General features: G+C 38.5%; 1 protein-coding gene across 2 annotated transcripts in view; it reads left to right on the top strand.

Moving 5' to 3' along the window:
- Positions 1-13,073, top strand: part of IFT57 (intraflagellar transport 57) — a 54,526-nt gene that overhangs the window by 10,580 nt on the left and 30,873 nt on the right. For both annotated transcript variants that reach the window (XM_029939251.1, XM_029939250.1), the window contains exon 5: positions 183-251. In XM_029939251.1, the coding sequence (XP_029795111.1) occupies positions 183-251 (69 nt within the window). The remainder of the gene's footprint in view (positions 1-182; positions 252-13,073) is intronic.

Raw genomic sequence — 13,073 nt, 5'->3', positions numbered from 1 at the left:
GGCACTGTCAAAACCTCTAAAAACAGATGAGCCACTAATAACATCATGACCTACATTACACACACTACTAGGCTTTCAAATGCCCTTTCCTGCATTGGTCTTTACATCGAGCTTAGTATATACATTTTTTAAATTGTAACTTTTTGTAATTATTAATTTTTTAAAAATTTTATTTTTTTAAGGAAGAGGAGACAGACAATGAAGACAACTTTATTGATCTTAACGTTTTAAAGGCCCAGACATATCGCTTGGTAAGTTACATGGGATACACACAGGACCAACAAGCAATCAGTATACCTGTTCTGCTGAAAGTTGAAACAAGCAGAAACCATAGTTTGCCATTTTTGTGCATCCTGTGAAATGTAGCTCTCAAAAGTTGTTTCCTAATATATAAAATGTTATAATTATAGCAAATAAAAAATCTGGAGGGCCAAGTGGGATAGCCTCCTGTCTGTACCATGGGAAATCAACGTACTGCTTCTCTTATAAACTGGAAATAGGGGCTCCTGGGTGGCCCAGTCAGGGGCCTTGGGCTCTGTGCTGAGCACTTCACTTGCTCAGAGCCAGGAGCCTGCTTCAAATTCTGTGTCTCCTCCTCTCTCTGCCCGTCCCCGTTCACATTCTGTCTCACTCTCTCTCTCAAAAATAAATAAATATAAAAAATAAATAAATAAACTTGAAATAATATGTCATTTTTTATTAAAGAAAGACATTATTTGATCTCGTTATTTTCCATGATAACTGGCTAGTATTGAATGGTCTTGATTATAGGAAAATACTTAAATAGTAATTCTTTGAAATTAAAATGGATTATTTTAAGACTGGTATATCATTAGGTAGTAAAACATTGTTTTAAGTGAGTGTTGGCTTATTTTAATTAGGAAATTAGTCTATAAATGAGAACCTCAGTGAAATATTTCTTTTTAAAAAAAAATTTTTAATGTTTATTTTAGAGAGAGAGAGAGAGAGAGCGTGCACATGCTTGAGCAGGAGAGGGGCAGAGAAAGAGGGAGACAGAGTCCAAGGCAGGCTCCAGGCTCTGAGCTGTCAGTACAGAGCCAGACGTAGGGCTTGAACTCACAATCCATGAGATCATGACCTGAGCCATAGTTGGAGGCTTTAACCGACTAAGCTACCCAGGCTCCCCTCAATGAGATATTTCAAAAGTACATATAGGATTTTTGTATTTTACTATATGTATATTTCAATAAAGCAATACTCAATTGCTGGCTCACAAAGGTATATATGGAATATAATATTCTTTTTTAAATGTTTTAACTCTTTTTTTTAGGTTTATTTATTTTTGAGAGAGAAACAGACTGTGAGCAGGGTATGGGCAGAGAGGGCGGGGGAGAGAGAATCCCAAGCAGGCTCTGTGCTTTCAGCATGGAGCCCAATGAAGGTCTCAATCCCATGAACCATGAGATCACAACCTGAGTTGAAATCTAGAGTCAGATGCTCAACCAAATGAGCCACCCAGGCATTCCTGGGATGTAATATTCTTATTTGCTCTTTTTAAAATTTTTCTTGTCTAAATTCTACAAACTAGTTTGAAACTTCCTTGGCCATCCCACCCCAGGATGATCTCTTCATTTATTGTTTACTGCCTTAGTACTGTTAGCATTATTTACTATTATATCTTATCATCATTAGGTATGTGTGGTGTTCTCGGCCCAACTTGTGATACAATAAAACATATAGCGTTGTAGCTAACTTGCCTGAGTGTGTGAGTTGACTTTAATACATTTAGTACTTACGAGATGTCTGACCTTGGGCAGGTTTCCAGAATTCTTGCACCTTCTCTTTCTCACTTATAATATGAGGATTAAAATGTTATCTTTTTCATAGAGCTTTTAAAGATTAAAAGAGTTACTACATGTAAAGCATTTATCATCATGCCTGGCATATAAAAGTGCTCAATAAGTGTTAGCAAAAACCAAAACCACATCTTCTTAGCACATTTGCCTTCTCAAATCTGATTTGCATAAGCTCCTTGATTATAGGAGATAACTATCAACTTTTATATTCTTCATAATACAAAAGATGCCAAATACATGAATTAATTCATTCAGTTTTAAATGAATGAATGCATTTTTATTGCTCAGTTGAAAACTGAGAATATAGGGGTGCCTGGGTGGCTCAGTCGCTTAAGCATCCGGCTTTGGCTCAGGTCATGATCTCACATTCGTGGGTTCGAGCCCCAAGTTGGGCTCTGTGCTGGCAGCTAACTCAGAGCCTGTAGCCTGCCTTGTATTTTGTGTGTGTCTCTCTCTCTGACCCTCCCCTACTCATGCTGTTCTCTGTCTCTCAAAAATAAATAAGAAACATTTAAAAAACTGTTAATATGTTAACATTTAAATCCAAACAAACTCCAGTTGTAACAGCACATTTGTAGCACTTTGTAGTTTTCAAAGTACAGTTCACCCTTGAACAACATGGGTTTGAACCATACAGGTGCACTTACACATGGATTTTTCTTCTTGATAAATACAGTGCAGTACTACATGTGTATTTTCTTTTTGATGTTCTCAATAGCATTTTCTTTTGTCTTTATTATAAGAATACAGTATATAATGCATATAACATACAAAATGTGCATGAATTGATTATGTTATCAGTAAGGCTTCTAGTAAGTAGTAGGCTATTACAAGTTAGGGTTTGGGGGAGTCAGAGGTTATATGCAGATCTTCAGTTATGTAGGGGTCAGCACCCCCCTAACTCTAGCATCGTTCAAGGGTCAGCTGTACTTTAAAATACATCCTTTATTGACCTCGTGAAGTATTTGGGTAGATGTTGTTATCCTCATTGTACAGATACAAAAACTGAAATTTATAATCTTGGGACAGTTTCCTCTTTTAAAAAACTAATACAATTGCAATAGCTGAATTTGAATTAAATTTGTTCTAAACTCCCAAGTCTATTACTTTTTTCCCTTTACCTCCTACAAGAGTTCAGCAGGTAGGTATGGTTTGATTCCTACCTTAAGGAAGGACACTGTGATGCTTTATGTTCATAACTGTGTAGACGATGATGACGACAAAGTTCTCCTAAAGTCTGAGGGAAAAAAACAAAAAGGATGAATATATACAATTATAATCAGAACGAAACTGTCATTTATGGAGTTCATTCTTCCTTTGATGGTGTAACTAGAACCTCTAAAGGCCAGCTGGGATTCCCTGTAGATATAGTAGTTTGAGAATTGGTTAAGTAATTTAATTTGCCTGTATCACTACTCTAAGTTCCTGTTTGTCCAGATTTCAGTTTTCACTTTGAACTATGTAAGTTTTCTCCTACCTATGCCTTTGTAAATTATCTGGGTACTAGATTCTTTGGAGAAATATTATATAACATAAACCCCTTCAAGCTAAGGCTATGTGTGGTTATATTTTCACAAGAGGAAGAAGTCTGAACACCAGGTGTTTGTGGATGGTCAGCCACGAAGTTCTAATGAGGCAGAAAACCCTTTTATATTTAAAAAAATCTGGCATGCTTATGATGTTGCCCACTAAAGCCATCTGCCTGAGACAGCTGTATCTGACCGGAGCTTATGATGGCTTAGGCTGCTCTTTCCCCAAGACAGAACTGCTATATAGGTTAGGAACATTTAAGATTTTATGTTTCATGCAGCAGGTAGACTCACAATGCAGAGGAAATGTTATTTCAGCAAATTTGGATGCAATGAGTTATTAGAACAAACATAACATGTACTCTCTAGGAAATTGATATCCTAAATGTAGATGTGACTGTGCCACCCTAGCCATTTGTGGCTTGTAGGCATCCAGCCTCTACCTGTGGTTTTGAAACAATAGGTGCTTCTCCAGTCTTCTCTGTTCTCTCACCGTGGCGTATTTTTCTTTACAGACCTTGGCGGCATGCTAATCTCTATCTGTTGTCTATCTCAGTCACTAGAATGCTCTCTCTGCTGAATGGGAGCTCTCTTAAGTACTTTTTCATCAGTGTCTGGTGTGTAGAAACTTCTCAGTATTGAATAATATTGAAGAAATACATGCAGGAATGAATACTATTTTACATTTACAATTTTATAGGTAAGGTATAGTTTAATCATAGAGAAAAGAACTGCTCAACAATAATTATGTGTGTTCTATATATCAGGTAGGATAATGTAGGGAGAAATCTACTTCTATTCCCGTCTTTCACTAAAGAGAGTGATATCTAGATCCTAAGAAGTGTGCTTGCTCTTAAGTATCACAGTAATGCAAGAAGATGAGCTACACAGTTGAGATTTGTGCTAACTGGAGTGAGAATGTAAATGGAAAAGACATGTTGCAGATGATGTTCTCTGCAAGTGGACACTGAGACAGAGTTTGTGGTGCAAGATGTTGTGAAAGGAAGGGGGTGGGGTGGGGTAGGGAAATTGGGCTAAGGGAGAAGCCTAAGCTGTGGTTCAGGCCTGACTAAGCCTGGGGCAAACTGCTGAAGAGCTCTGGACCAGGTGCTGCCTGCTTGGCCCGGTCACTGCAGGCAGGCTGCCCTGGGAAGGACATAGGGCCAGGCCGGGGCCAGGAGGCTCTCTGCAGGTGACACAGCCTGAGGCGGCTGACGGCAGGAGGCTGTCTGCCGGCCACGGTGTGGCAGGCCTTTCCTGGTCCATCTGCCTGACTACCACGACATATTTGAATCCTGCAGCTGCTAATTTGAAGAATCGATAAAGAGATACTGTGTGCCCACTGACTAAACTTTGAAGTGTCTACTTGGATCATAACATAGCAGTAGTGTTTCATGAACCCTGAAAATGGTGTTCTAAGAAAATGGTTCCTCCTATCAATGGTGAATGCTTACTGTGATGAGGCTGGTTTGTTTTGGAAGCACTTGTTTGTCAGAAGATTTAGAAAGTACATTTTAAAGTCATTTTATTGTGTGCTCGCCCCCTAATTCTCTTCCCTCCATTATGGTTTTGCCAAATATAATACTTTGCAAGAAAATAACTTTTACAATTAGTGAGGGATGGCTTTATCTTCCAAAGTTTTATTTGTAGGTTAGTTATTTGAATTTTGATATAGCTTTTCTTAGAAGAAAAAAAGATATAGATAAATGTTAGTCTTCAAGACTAGCCCACAAAGTTCTATGTTCTCTTGGTCTCTCCGATTTCCTGAATCGTCTTGAAATCCAAAATTTAGCCAAAAACCCCTTGGGGGTGGTCCTGGGGGAAGACACTGGTGCTGCATTAAAGATCTCACAGTTGGGCGGAGGCCCTGGTGAGTAGGGGAAAAGAGAATTTTGGAGATGCGAGGGGTGGGAGCAGGAGAGGAAGGCTCTGGCGGCAAGGTGCAGGCAGGTGTCTGGGCCGTCTCTAGTCCTGTCTCGAGTGTGTTAGTTGGAGACTGCCTGCGTGGTTGTGGCAGCCACACTGCAGTCCCCAGTGGTCTCTGCGGCTCCCCTCCGTCCTGACGCTCAGTGGAATGAGAGCAGCAGTGTTGTGGCAGCACGACGCAGATGTGTCATTCTCCTCCCCCAGTGGAAAAAAGACGCGAGGGAAGCTGTGCGCTCCGAGTTCTATTTTTAAATGTCCATCACTTCATTTCAAAACAGTTTTTCAACATGCCATAGATACCATTCTTCCTTGAGATGCTAAATTTGAGGTTTTAGAAACCAAATTCTGAGTTAGACAGCATAAAACCAACTATCTCAAAAGGTTTAAACACAATTGGTTTTTAATTACTTAGCAAAAAATTCATTGTACCAAGAATGAGAGAATTTTTAGCTTAAAAAGCAAAAGCTGTAAGGAAGCAAAAATCTGGGCTTAGAATAAAAATGTCATCTCAGTTTTTGAGTGTCGTTGTAGCAAGCCTGCAATATTGTAACCAAAAAAGGGAAGAAGATGGGTCTACTTTGGTTAATATCTTAAATACTTTCAGTTTTCTTCATTTTGCATTGGATTTACATTTCACTTCTTGACACAGTGTCCTTTCTGAGTAATATAGGAAAACACTGTTCTGCAGTATAACTTGCCCCCTGGGTTTCCACTGGTTCTGATTCCTGCTTGAAGAAAGTGGTTTTTCTTCTCCTTTCTTAAAACATTTGAGTGTTTGTCCTCCTGTGTTTTGACTGTGAGAAGTCTGCAGTTGGGATTTCACAGAAGAAACAATTAAAGCACCACATGTCTGAGCGTGATGGAAGGCCTTAAGACTGAGTAAATGCTTTTATTTCTCTGGTAACTCACCTGTACCACCCCATCAGTTTTACATCTGGAGGTGAATAGAAAATGTAGGTTAGAGAAAAAAGGCTGTACTCCGCACTGCTCAGAAGGAGCTCAAATGGCAGTTCTTGCTGGGTGCAAAAGAGAGTTTTGCTTGATCTTTAGGGTAGCTTTTGAATCCACCCTTGGAATAGGAAAGATTTTTCCTTCCGTCCTGGTTTTTATTGTGAGCCTAAAAAGAAGTAGGAAGGAAGCAAGGACTTTTCAAGGTTCTTTCGAGATCTGAATCCATACCTTCAACGTTGATACCATGGTGAAAAATAAGCCTTGGCTAAAATTCTGACTGCAGGTCCGTTGAGCATCTGACTCTTGATTTTGGCACCAGTCGTGATCTCAAGGTCGTGAGATCAAGCCACATGGTGGGCTCTGTGCTGGGCATAGCACCTGCTTAAGATATTCATTATCTTTCTTTCTCCCTCTCTCCCACTCTACCTCTCTATCTCCACCTCTCACTCTCTCTCTCTCTCTCTCTCTCTCTCTCTCTCTCTCTCACCCTCTTACCCTCTCACCCATCCCCTCCCTCCCTCCGCCCCTCCACTGCTGCCTCACGCTCTCAAAAAAAAAAAAATTCTGACTACATGTCACTAGACACTTAGCCTTAGTAATTAACCTGTGACTCCGCTTTCTTATCTGTGCATTGGTGACACAATTCTTCCCAGGGTTGTTTTGAGGTTAATATAACCTAAATAGCTTGATGCATTTCTTATTTTATATAAGAAACGTTCACCTTTGCTAGAGGTTGGAACTAAGAGATTGGAATATTACCAGCATTCTTATGTGTTGTAGGAGAGTAGAAAAAGCTCCCATCTTTCAAAACAAGTTTCTAGATTACCATGAGAATTTTTGAGTAAGAAGCTTACATAGGATATAAGTTACCAAGAAGTTTGCATTTTTATGTAAGTTGGGAAGCCTTGGTGATGTCATGTCTTTATTTTTATAATCTGTCACATGGATTCTTATTGAAGGCCTATGAGACTAAATCTTCTATCACGTGAGGCTTCCCCTACAGAATGATGAAGGGGAATTTGATGAAAAGTAATAGGATGTTTTCCAGGATTCATTTGAGAGCTGTCATTTTATAAATGGATAGATTATATTTCCCGAGTCAATGCCAGTAGCAGACATTTATTATGTAGTTCAGTATATTAGATGAATACCAGGAATGTGTGCTTTTTCCGGTCCTCTATAAGCCTATATTCTTTAAATCCACCCAGCTCCACCCAGCCATCTCTAGCAGTGTTAGTGCTTTGATGTTTGTCTAATGGTCCACTTTAGTCCAGGACATCTAGTCAGTCACTAAGACCTGCAGATGCTACCTTGGAAATCTCCCTCATATGCATCTCTTCAGCTGTTTTTCAAGGCCAAGTCCCCTTCATCTCCTGTCTGGATTATGTAAGAATGATTGCCTAAATTGTCTTCGATCCTTATCCTTCAATTCCACCCTCACTCACCGTTTTTGCAAAGTTTTTTTCACCCTACTCTTCAATCTTGCTTACCTAGATGACTTTTATCAGGTCATTTTGAGTTCAGTAACTTTTAATGGCTTTTCAGTGCCTATAGGTCAATTTATAGAGATTATAAAACAATTTTTTGGTCTGGATTTTCATACTCTTAGCAGTTTGGCAACTGTCCACATAGCCAACCTTATTTTCTTCTGCAGGAATAACATTTTTCCAGATAAATGAATCCTCTGATAGGTTTTCAAACACCTCATGACCATATGTGCTCTCATCTTTGACTTCTATCTAAAATACCTTATCATCTCCTCTCTGACTCTTAAACCTTCAGAGTTCAGCTCAAATTCTGCCTTTTTAGTGACACTTTACCAATTACCCCAGTCCCATTCAATTCTATAACGGCCCACAAATCTATAACCCATAACTATTCATAAAACATATTTAAAACATTCTAGAGTGTTTTTTCATGAGGATATTTACCATTTTATTATTGTCCCTGAAAACAGAATAGTACCTGGCATATAGTAGATGCCAAATACAGATTTGTTGGATACAGATGGCCCACTTGGTTAAGCATCTGACTGTTGATTTCTGCTCAGGTCATGATCTCAAGGTTTGTGAGACTGAGCCCCAGTCAGACTCTGCACTGACAGAGCGGAGCCTGCTTGGGATTCTCGCTCTCGCTCTCTCTCTCTCTCGCTCTCGCTCTCGCTCCCGCTCCCGCTCCCGCTCCCCCACTAGCACTCATGCACACACACATTCTCTCTCAAAATAAATGTTTTTTAAAAATCATTAAAAAAAAGATTTGTTGGTTAAATAAAGTTGTTTTATCTTACTTGTAATTCTTCTTGGCCTCCCTTCTGACTTAGAGAACAAAATTCATATTCCTCAGCCTCACTTCTAAGGTCTTTTACAAAGTATTTAACTTTTTTTTTTTTTTTTTTTTGGCTCCCCAGTATTCGCCTTTCTAAGTCCCTGGTCTCTCTTGATGTGATGTTCACAAGCCATGTGCATTTCTATTTCAGTATCTTGGCTTATGATGCTTTCCTGACTATAAACACTTGGCTTGTCTCTTTTCTGCCTATTTGCATTCCATACATCCTTATAAGGTTAAACTTAGATCTCATCATCTCTATTAAAACACACTTCTTTCTCTCATTCAAATCCCTAAAGCATTTACACCTATACCAGCTACTTTCTGGAAGTTAATCAAACTTATTATTTTTTACCTACTTTTATTGAAAACACTTTATTCTTTTTAAAAGTGAAATATATTCCTTGGTGTTTTTTGAACAAAGGCACAAAAAAGTGCAGTGAAAATTTTGAAAACATCCTCAGATCTCAGCATCCAGATATAAACACTGTATCACTTTATGCATAATTGCCTTGAGGTTATGTAAGATGCTAGTATTTGGTGAATCTGGATGAAAGGTATATGGGAATTCTTTGTACCATTTGTGTAATTTATTTGTAAGTCTGAAAATATTATACTGACCCAGAAACAGATTGATGAAGTAGTACAGTTCATAAAATAATCCAAATATATGGTGACATTAATAATATAGGAAATAATACAAATACATGGGAAAAACTGGACTGTTCAATTAACTGGTGATAGAATAATAGGCTGTGGATCTGGTGAAAAAAGTTGGGCTCTTTCCTCATGTCATACACCCCAGTAAACCCCACATGGGTCATACATTAGAAAATGATGAAGTACAAAAACATAAGTGACAAGTGTTATATGCATGGGTTGAAATTGACATGATAAAAACCTGGTAAGAATATTAAAACCCATAAAAGAAAAGCACTAATCTGAATGCCTAAAAATTAAAGGCTATATATGAAGGATGGGATGGGGAGCACCATAAAGTTAAAAGACAAGTGATAAACCTAGGAAACATAGTTGTAACCTGTATGACAAAAGGATCGATAGACATTTGGTAAGGTATCTAAGAGCTTGTGCTCTAGAGTAACATTCCCTGGGCCCTGCCACTCTACTAATGATGTGACATTGGGGAAATTAGCCAACTGCTCTATACCTTACCTTTCTTATTTGCAAAAGTGGGAATAAAACTCCCTTGATTCATGGTGCTATTATTGGGCATTATTGGGCATTTAACATAAGGTGAAAGCATCTAGTACCATGCTTGGTATGTAATAATAGTACTAATAACTGCTAAAATATATTGAGGCTTACTATGTGCCAGGCACTGTGCAAGCCTTTTTAAATATATAATTTATTTATTTTTATTAAATTTTTTTTAGTGTCTTATTTATTTTTGAGACAGAGAGAGACAATGTACAAGCAGGGAGGGGCAGAGAGAGAGGGAGACACAGAATCTGAAGCAGGCTCCAAGCTGTCCACACAGAGCCCTATGTGGGGCTTGAACTCACAAACCGTGAGATCATGACCTGAGCTGAAGTCGGACACTTAACCAACTGAGCCACCCAGGTGCCCCAAACCATCACAGCAGCCCTTCCAATGAGGAGGGTACTATTACCCCGTCTTACAGATGAGAACCCTGAGATTTAGAGAGGTTCTATAACCTGACCACTGGGTAAGAAGCAGTGGAAGTAGGATTTGAGCAGAGATGGGATTCCAGACCCATCCTCTTGACATTTATTTACACCATATTATGGCAATTTTCAAGACATTTTAGCTTTCTTTTCCTTGGGTCTTGAGACTATTTAACCTTGATAGTTAATAAGACTTTCATGTCCCTCTCAGTAGATGTATGACTTTAGCTCTTCAAATGCATAAGGTTGCCATCTCAGAGAAAAGAAGCCTTATAGAAATTCATTACGTAAAGAATTAGGGGCGCCTGGTTGGCTCAGTCGGTTAAGCATCTGACTTTGGCTCAGGACATGATCTCACAGTCCATGGGTTTGAACCCTGCATCAGGCTCTGTGCTGACAACTCAGAGCCTGAAGCCTGCTTCAGATTCTGTCTCCCCTCCCTCTCTGCCCTTCCCCTGCTCTGTCTCTCTCAAAATAAAGAAAAAACATTTTTTTAATTTAAGAATTAGACTTACTTTGGCATACTCACTAACACCAACTATAATGTCTGTGGTAGTTTTGCCATACATACTTGTTGGGGTACTTTCTTTCAGTTTAATCTTGAGAAAATAAAAATCAGGGATGATTTTACCCTAGCACTTAGTGGACATTAAAGTAGCTAAAGTAGTAGCAAAGACAGGTGTTTGAGATACTAAATAGAAATAATACTGGAAGCTGCATTCTCATTCGAAAGTAATTTCAGATTTCTTATTAGGAAGTTAAATTGATTTTTTTAAATTTAGAGAACTTTTAAACTTTTTTTTTTATTTCTGGGTATAATTTATTCAAATTTTAGTTCACATTATAACAGAATAAAGTTTCTTTTGATAGTCTTAAAATTGAATTGAAAACTTTTATGAACTACATATATTTAAAGACAGAGGCTACCATCTCTCTCTTTCTTTTGATGGATTACAGCCAAGGTTTAATTTAGTTATTCAGAACAATCTGAAAATACTTTTTGTATGGTATTAAACATTTTTCCTCATAGTAATATGGTGTTAAATCATTTAAAACCTAATTTGAAAAGAAAATAGTGAATCAGACTCATGATTTAGGCTTCTTTAATCATGAAGAAGAATTGACTTATAGGGACATGAAAGGTTTTAGCTGTGTGCCTTAAATATGATTTGTTAAAGTGTTCAAGGGAATACTTTTCTTGATTGAAATACCTTATTTATCCCTCTAGCTTTTTACTGATCAATGATAAAGAGGGACACTAAATATCCTTAGGAGAGACCTTGCTTAATACATAGTAATGTATAATGTACAGTAAATATTTAGTACTTAGCTTGTCGGCCACCTATCCTATTTCCTATCTGGATCAAAACATCAAATTAGGAAGGTTGCAAAAAAGGCCTCTTGAGCAACCAAAATAAGTATAATCACCTCCATTTAAAAAAAAAAAAGAAATCGATGAGTCCCAGCCTCACCACCACTACCACCACTCTCACCAGCTCTCATGTATTTCCTTGTATTGTTGTTTTGCCTAGACTCTAACATGCTTGGATACCAGGTTTCTAAGCTTACAGAAGTTTAGGAGGAGGAAGAGGTGCTACAAGCAATCAAGCAGACAGCCAGAGGTGATCCCTGCCATCTCGATAACAGGGGAGGCTACAGGAGAACTTTAAAAGCAAACATATAAATGCAAAAATTATAGCTATCTGGGGTCACTTAATGTAGGATTGGTCATATCCAGTTTTCTCAGCCCTGAGAGAACCATTGTATTACAGAATTAATGTAATAAGAGACATCATGAGAAGATTAAATTACAGTCAGTAAATGTTAGCATTTACCAGTCTCCAGTATCCAGTCTGACAGTGGTGCCTCATTCTTATAAGAGGTAGGGGTTTGGGCTTGGTCATTGAAGATTGAAGTGGAGCAAGTGCCTCCACTTGCTCTTGCTTCATTAGATCAGTGTTAGGAGCTTCTGACCCTCCTTTTATCTCCCATTTTCACCTGGAAGTCTGTGAATCTGGTTTCTGCCCAGGCTCTCATCTGAACTTATGATCTCTCTGTAACTTCTGATGCAGCATCTCAATTGCCAAGGAAACATATTTTCAAGGCTTCCCATCCAGCCTTGTCTGGTTCCCTTTACCAGACAACGTGTTTCTTAGTCAATGATTAGGGAAAGTACTGTAGGGTATCTATGATTAGTCAAGTTTTAGAAACTATTTTACCCTACTCACAGCTTTCTTCCTTCTTCATTTCTAATAGAATGTTTTAACCAGAGCTAACTGCCCAACCTAATTTGAACCCTTGTGATCAAAAAGATCCTATAATATCAGATTTTTGTTATTATAGCAGAGATGAAAAGAATGGCTATATGTTGCTGGTATCAGGAAGTCCTCGTCAACATTGCTTTGTCCAGTAATGTTTAGGCCCCTTTCTTTATAGGGCTTTCCAATAATGAGTATACACTACATATTATAAATAGTTTCCCCCAAAGTTCCTTGCCCAAGATCATAATTCATCAGATATACCTAAGATGTAATCAGTGTTTCCACTGCATCACATGTAACGTTCTCTTTATCAGGACTTGTTAACGCACCGGTCCCCCTCTGTTAGGATCAGGCCCGTTACTTCCAAGGCTGGTAGTTATGGTCTATCTACCCGGAGACCCCAGGGTTAATTAAGAGGTGAAGATATTTTGAAGGTATATCACGTTTTGTATTCCACCTAACCTAGTATGACAGAACAGCTTTGCAGCACTACGTAGGTTATCCAGCAGCTCAGGCTGCAAAGGGCTTTATTTACCTTCCCTCATTGATATATGAGGGTTATATATAAACAGATATACAGAATATAGTATTTTTTCAGATGCTTAACCATTCCATTAA

The sequence above is a fragment of the Suricata suricatta genome, chromosome 5, assembly GCF_006229205.1.
Source record: "Suricata suricatta isolate VVHF042 chromosome 5, meerkat_22Aug2017_6uvM2_HiC, whole genome shotgun sequence".
Classification (NCBI taxonomy): Eukaryota; Metazoa; Chordata; class Mammalia; order Carnivora; family Herpestidae; genus Suricata; species Suricata suricatta.
Note: the sequence above shows the minus strand (reverse complement) of the source record. Positions and strands in the feature narration are given on the sequence as shown.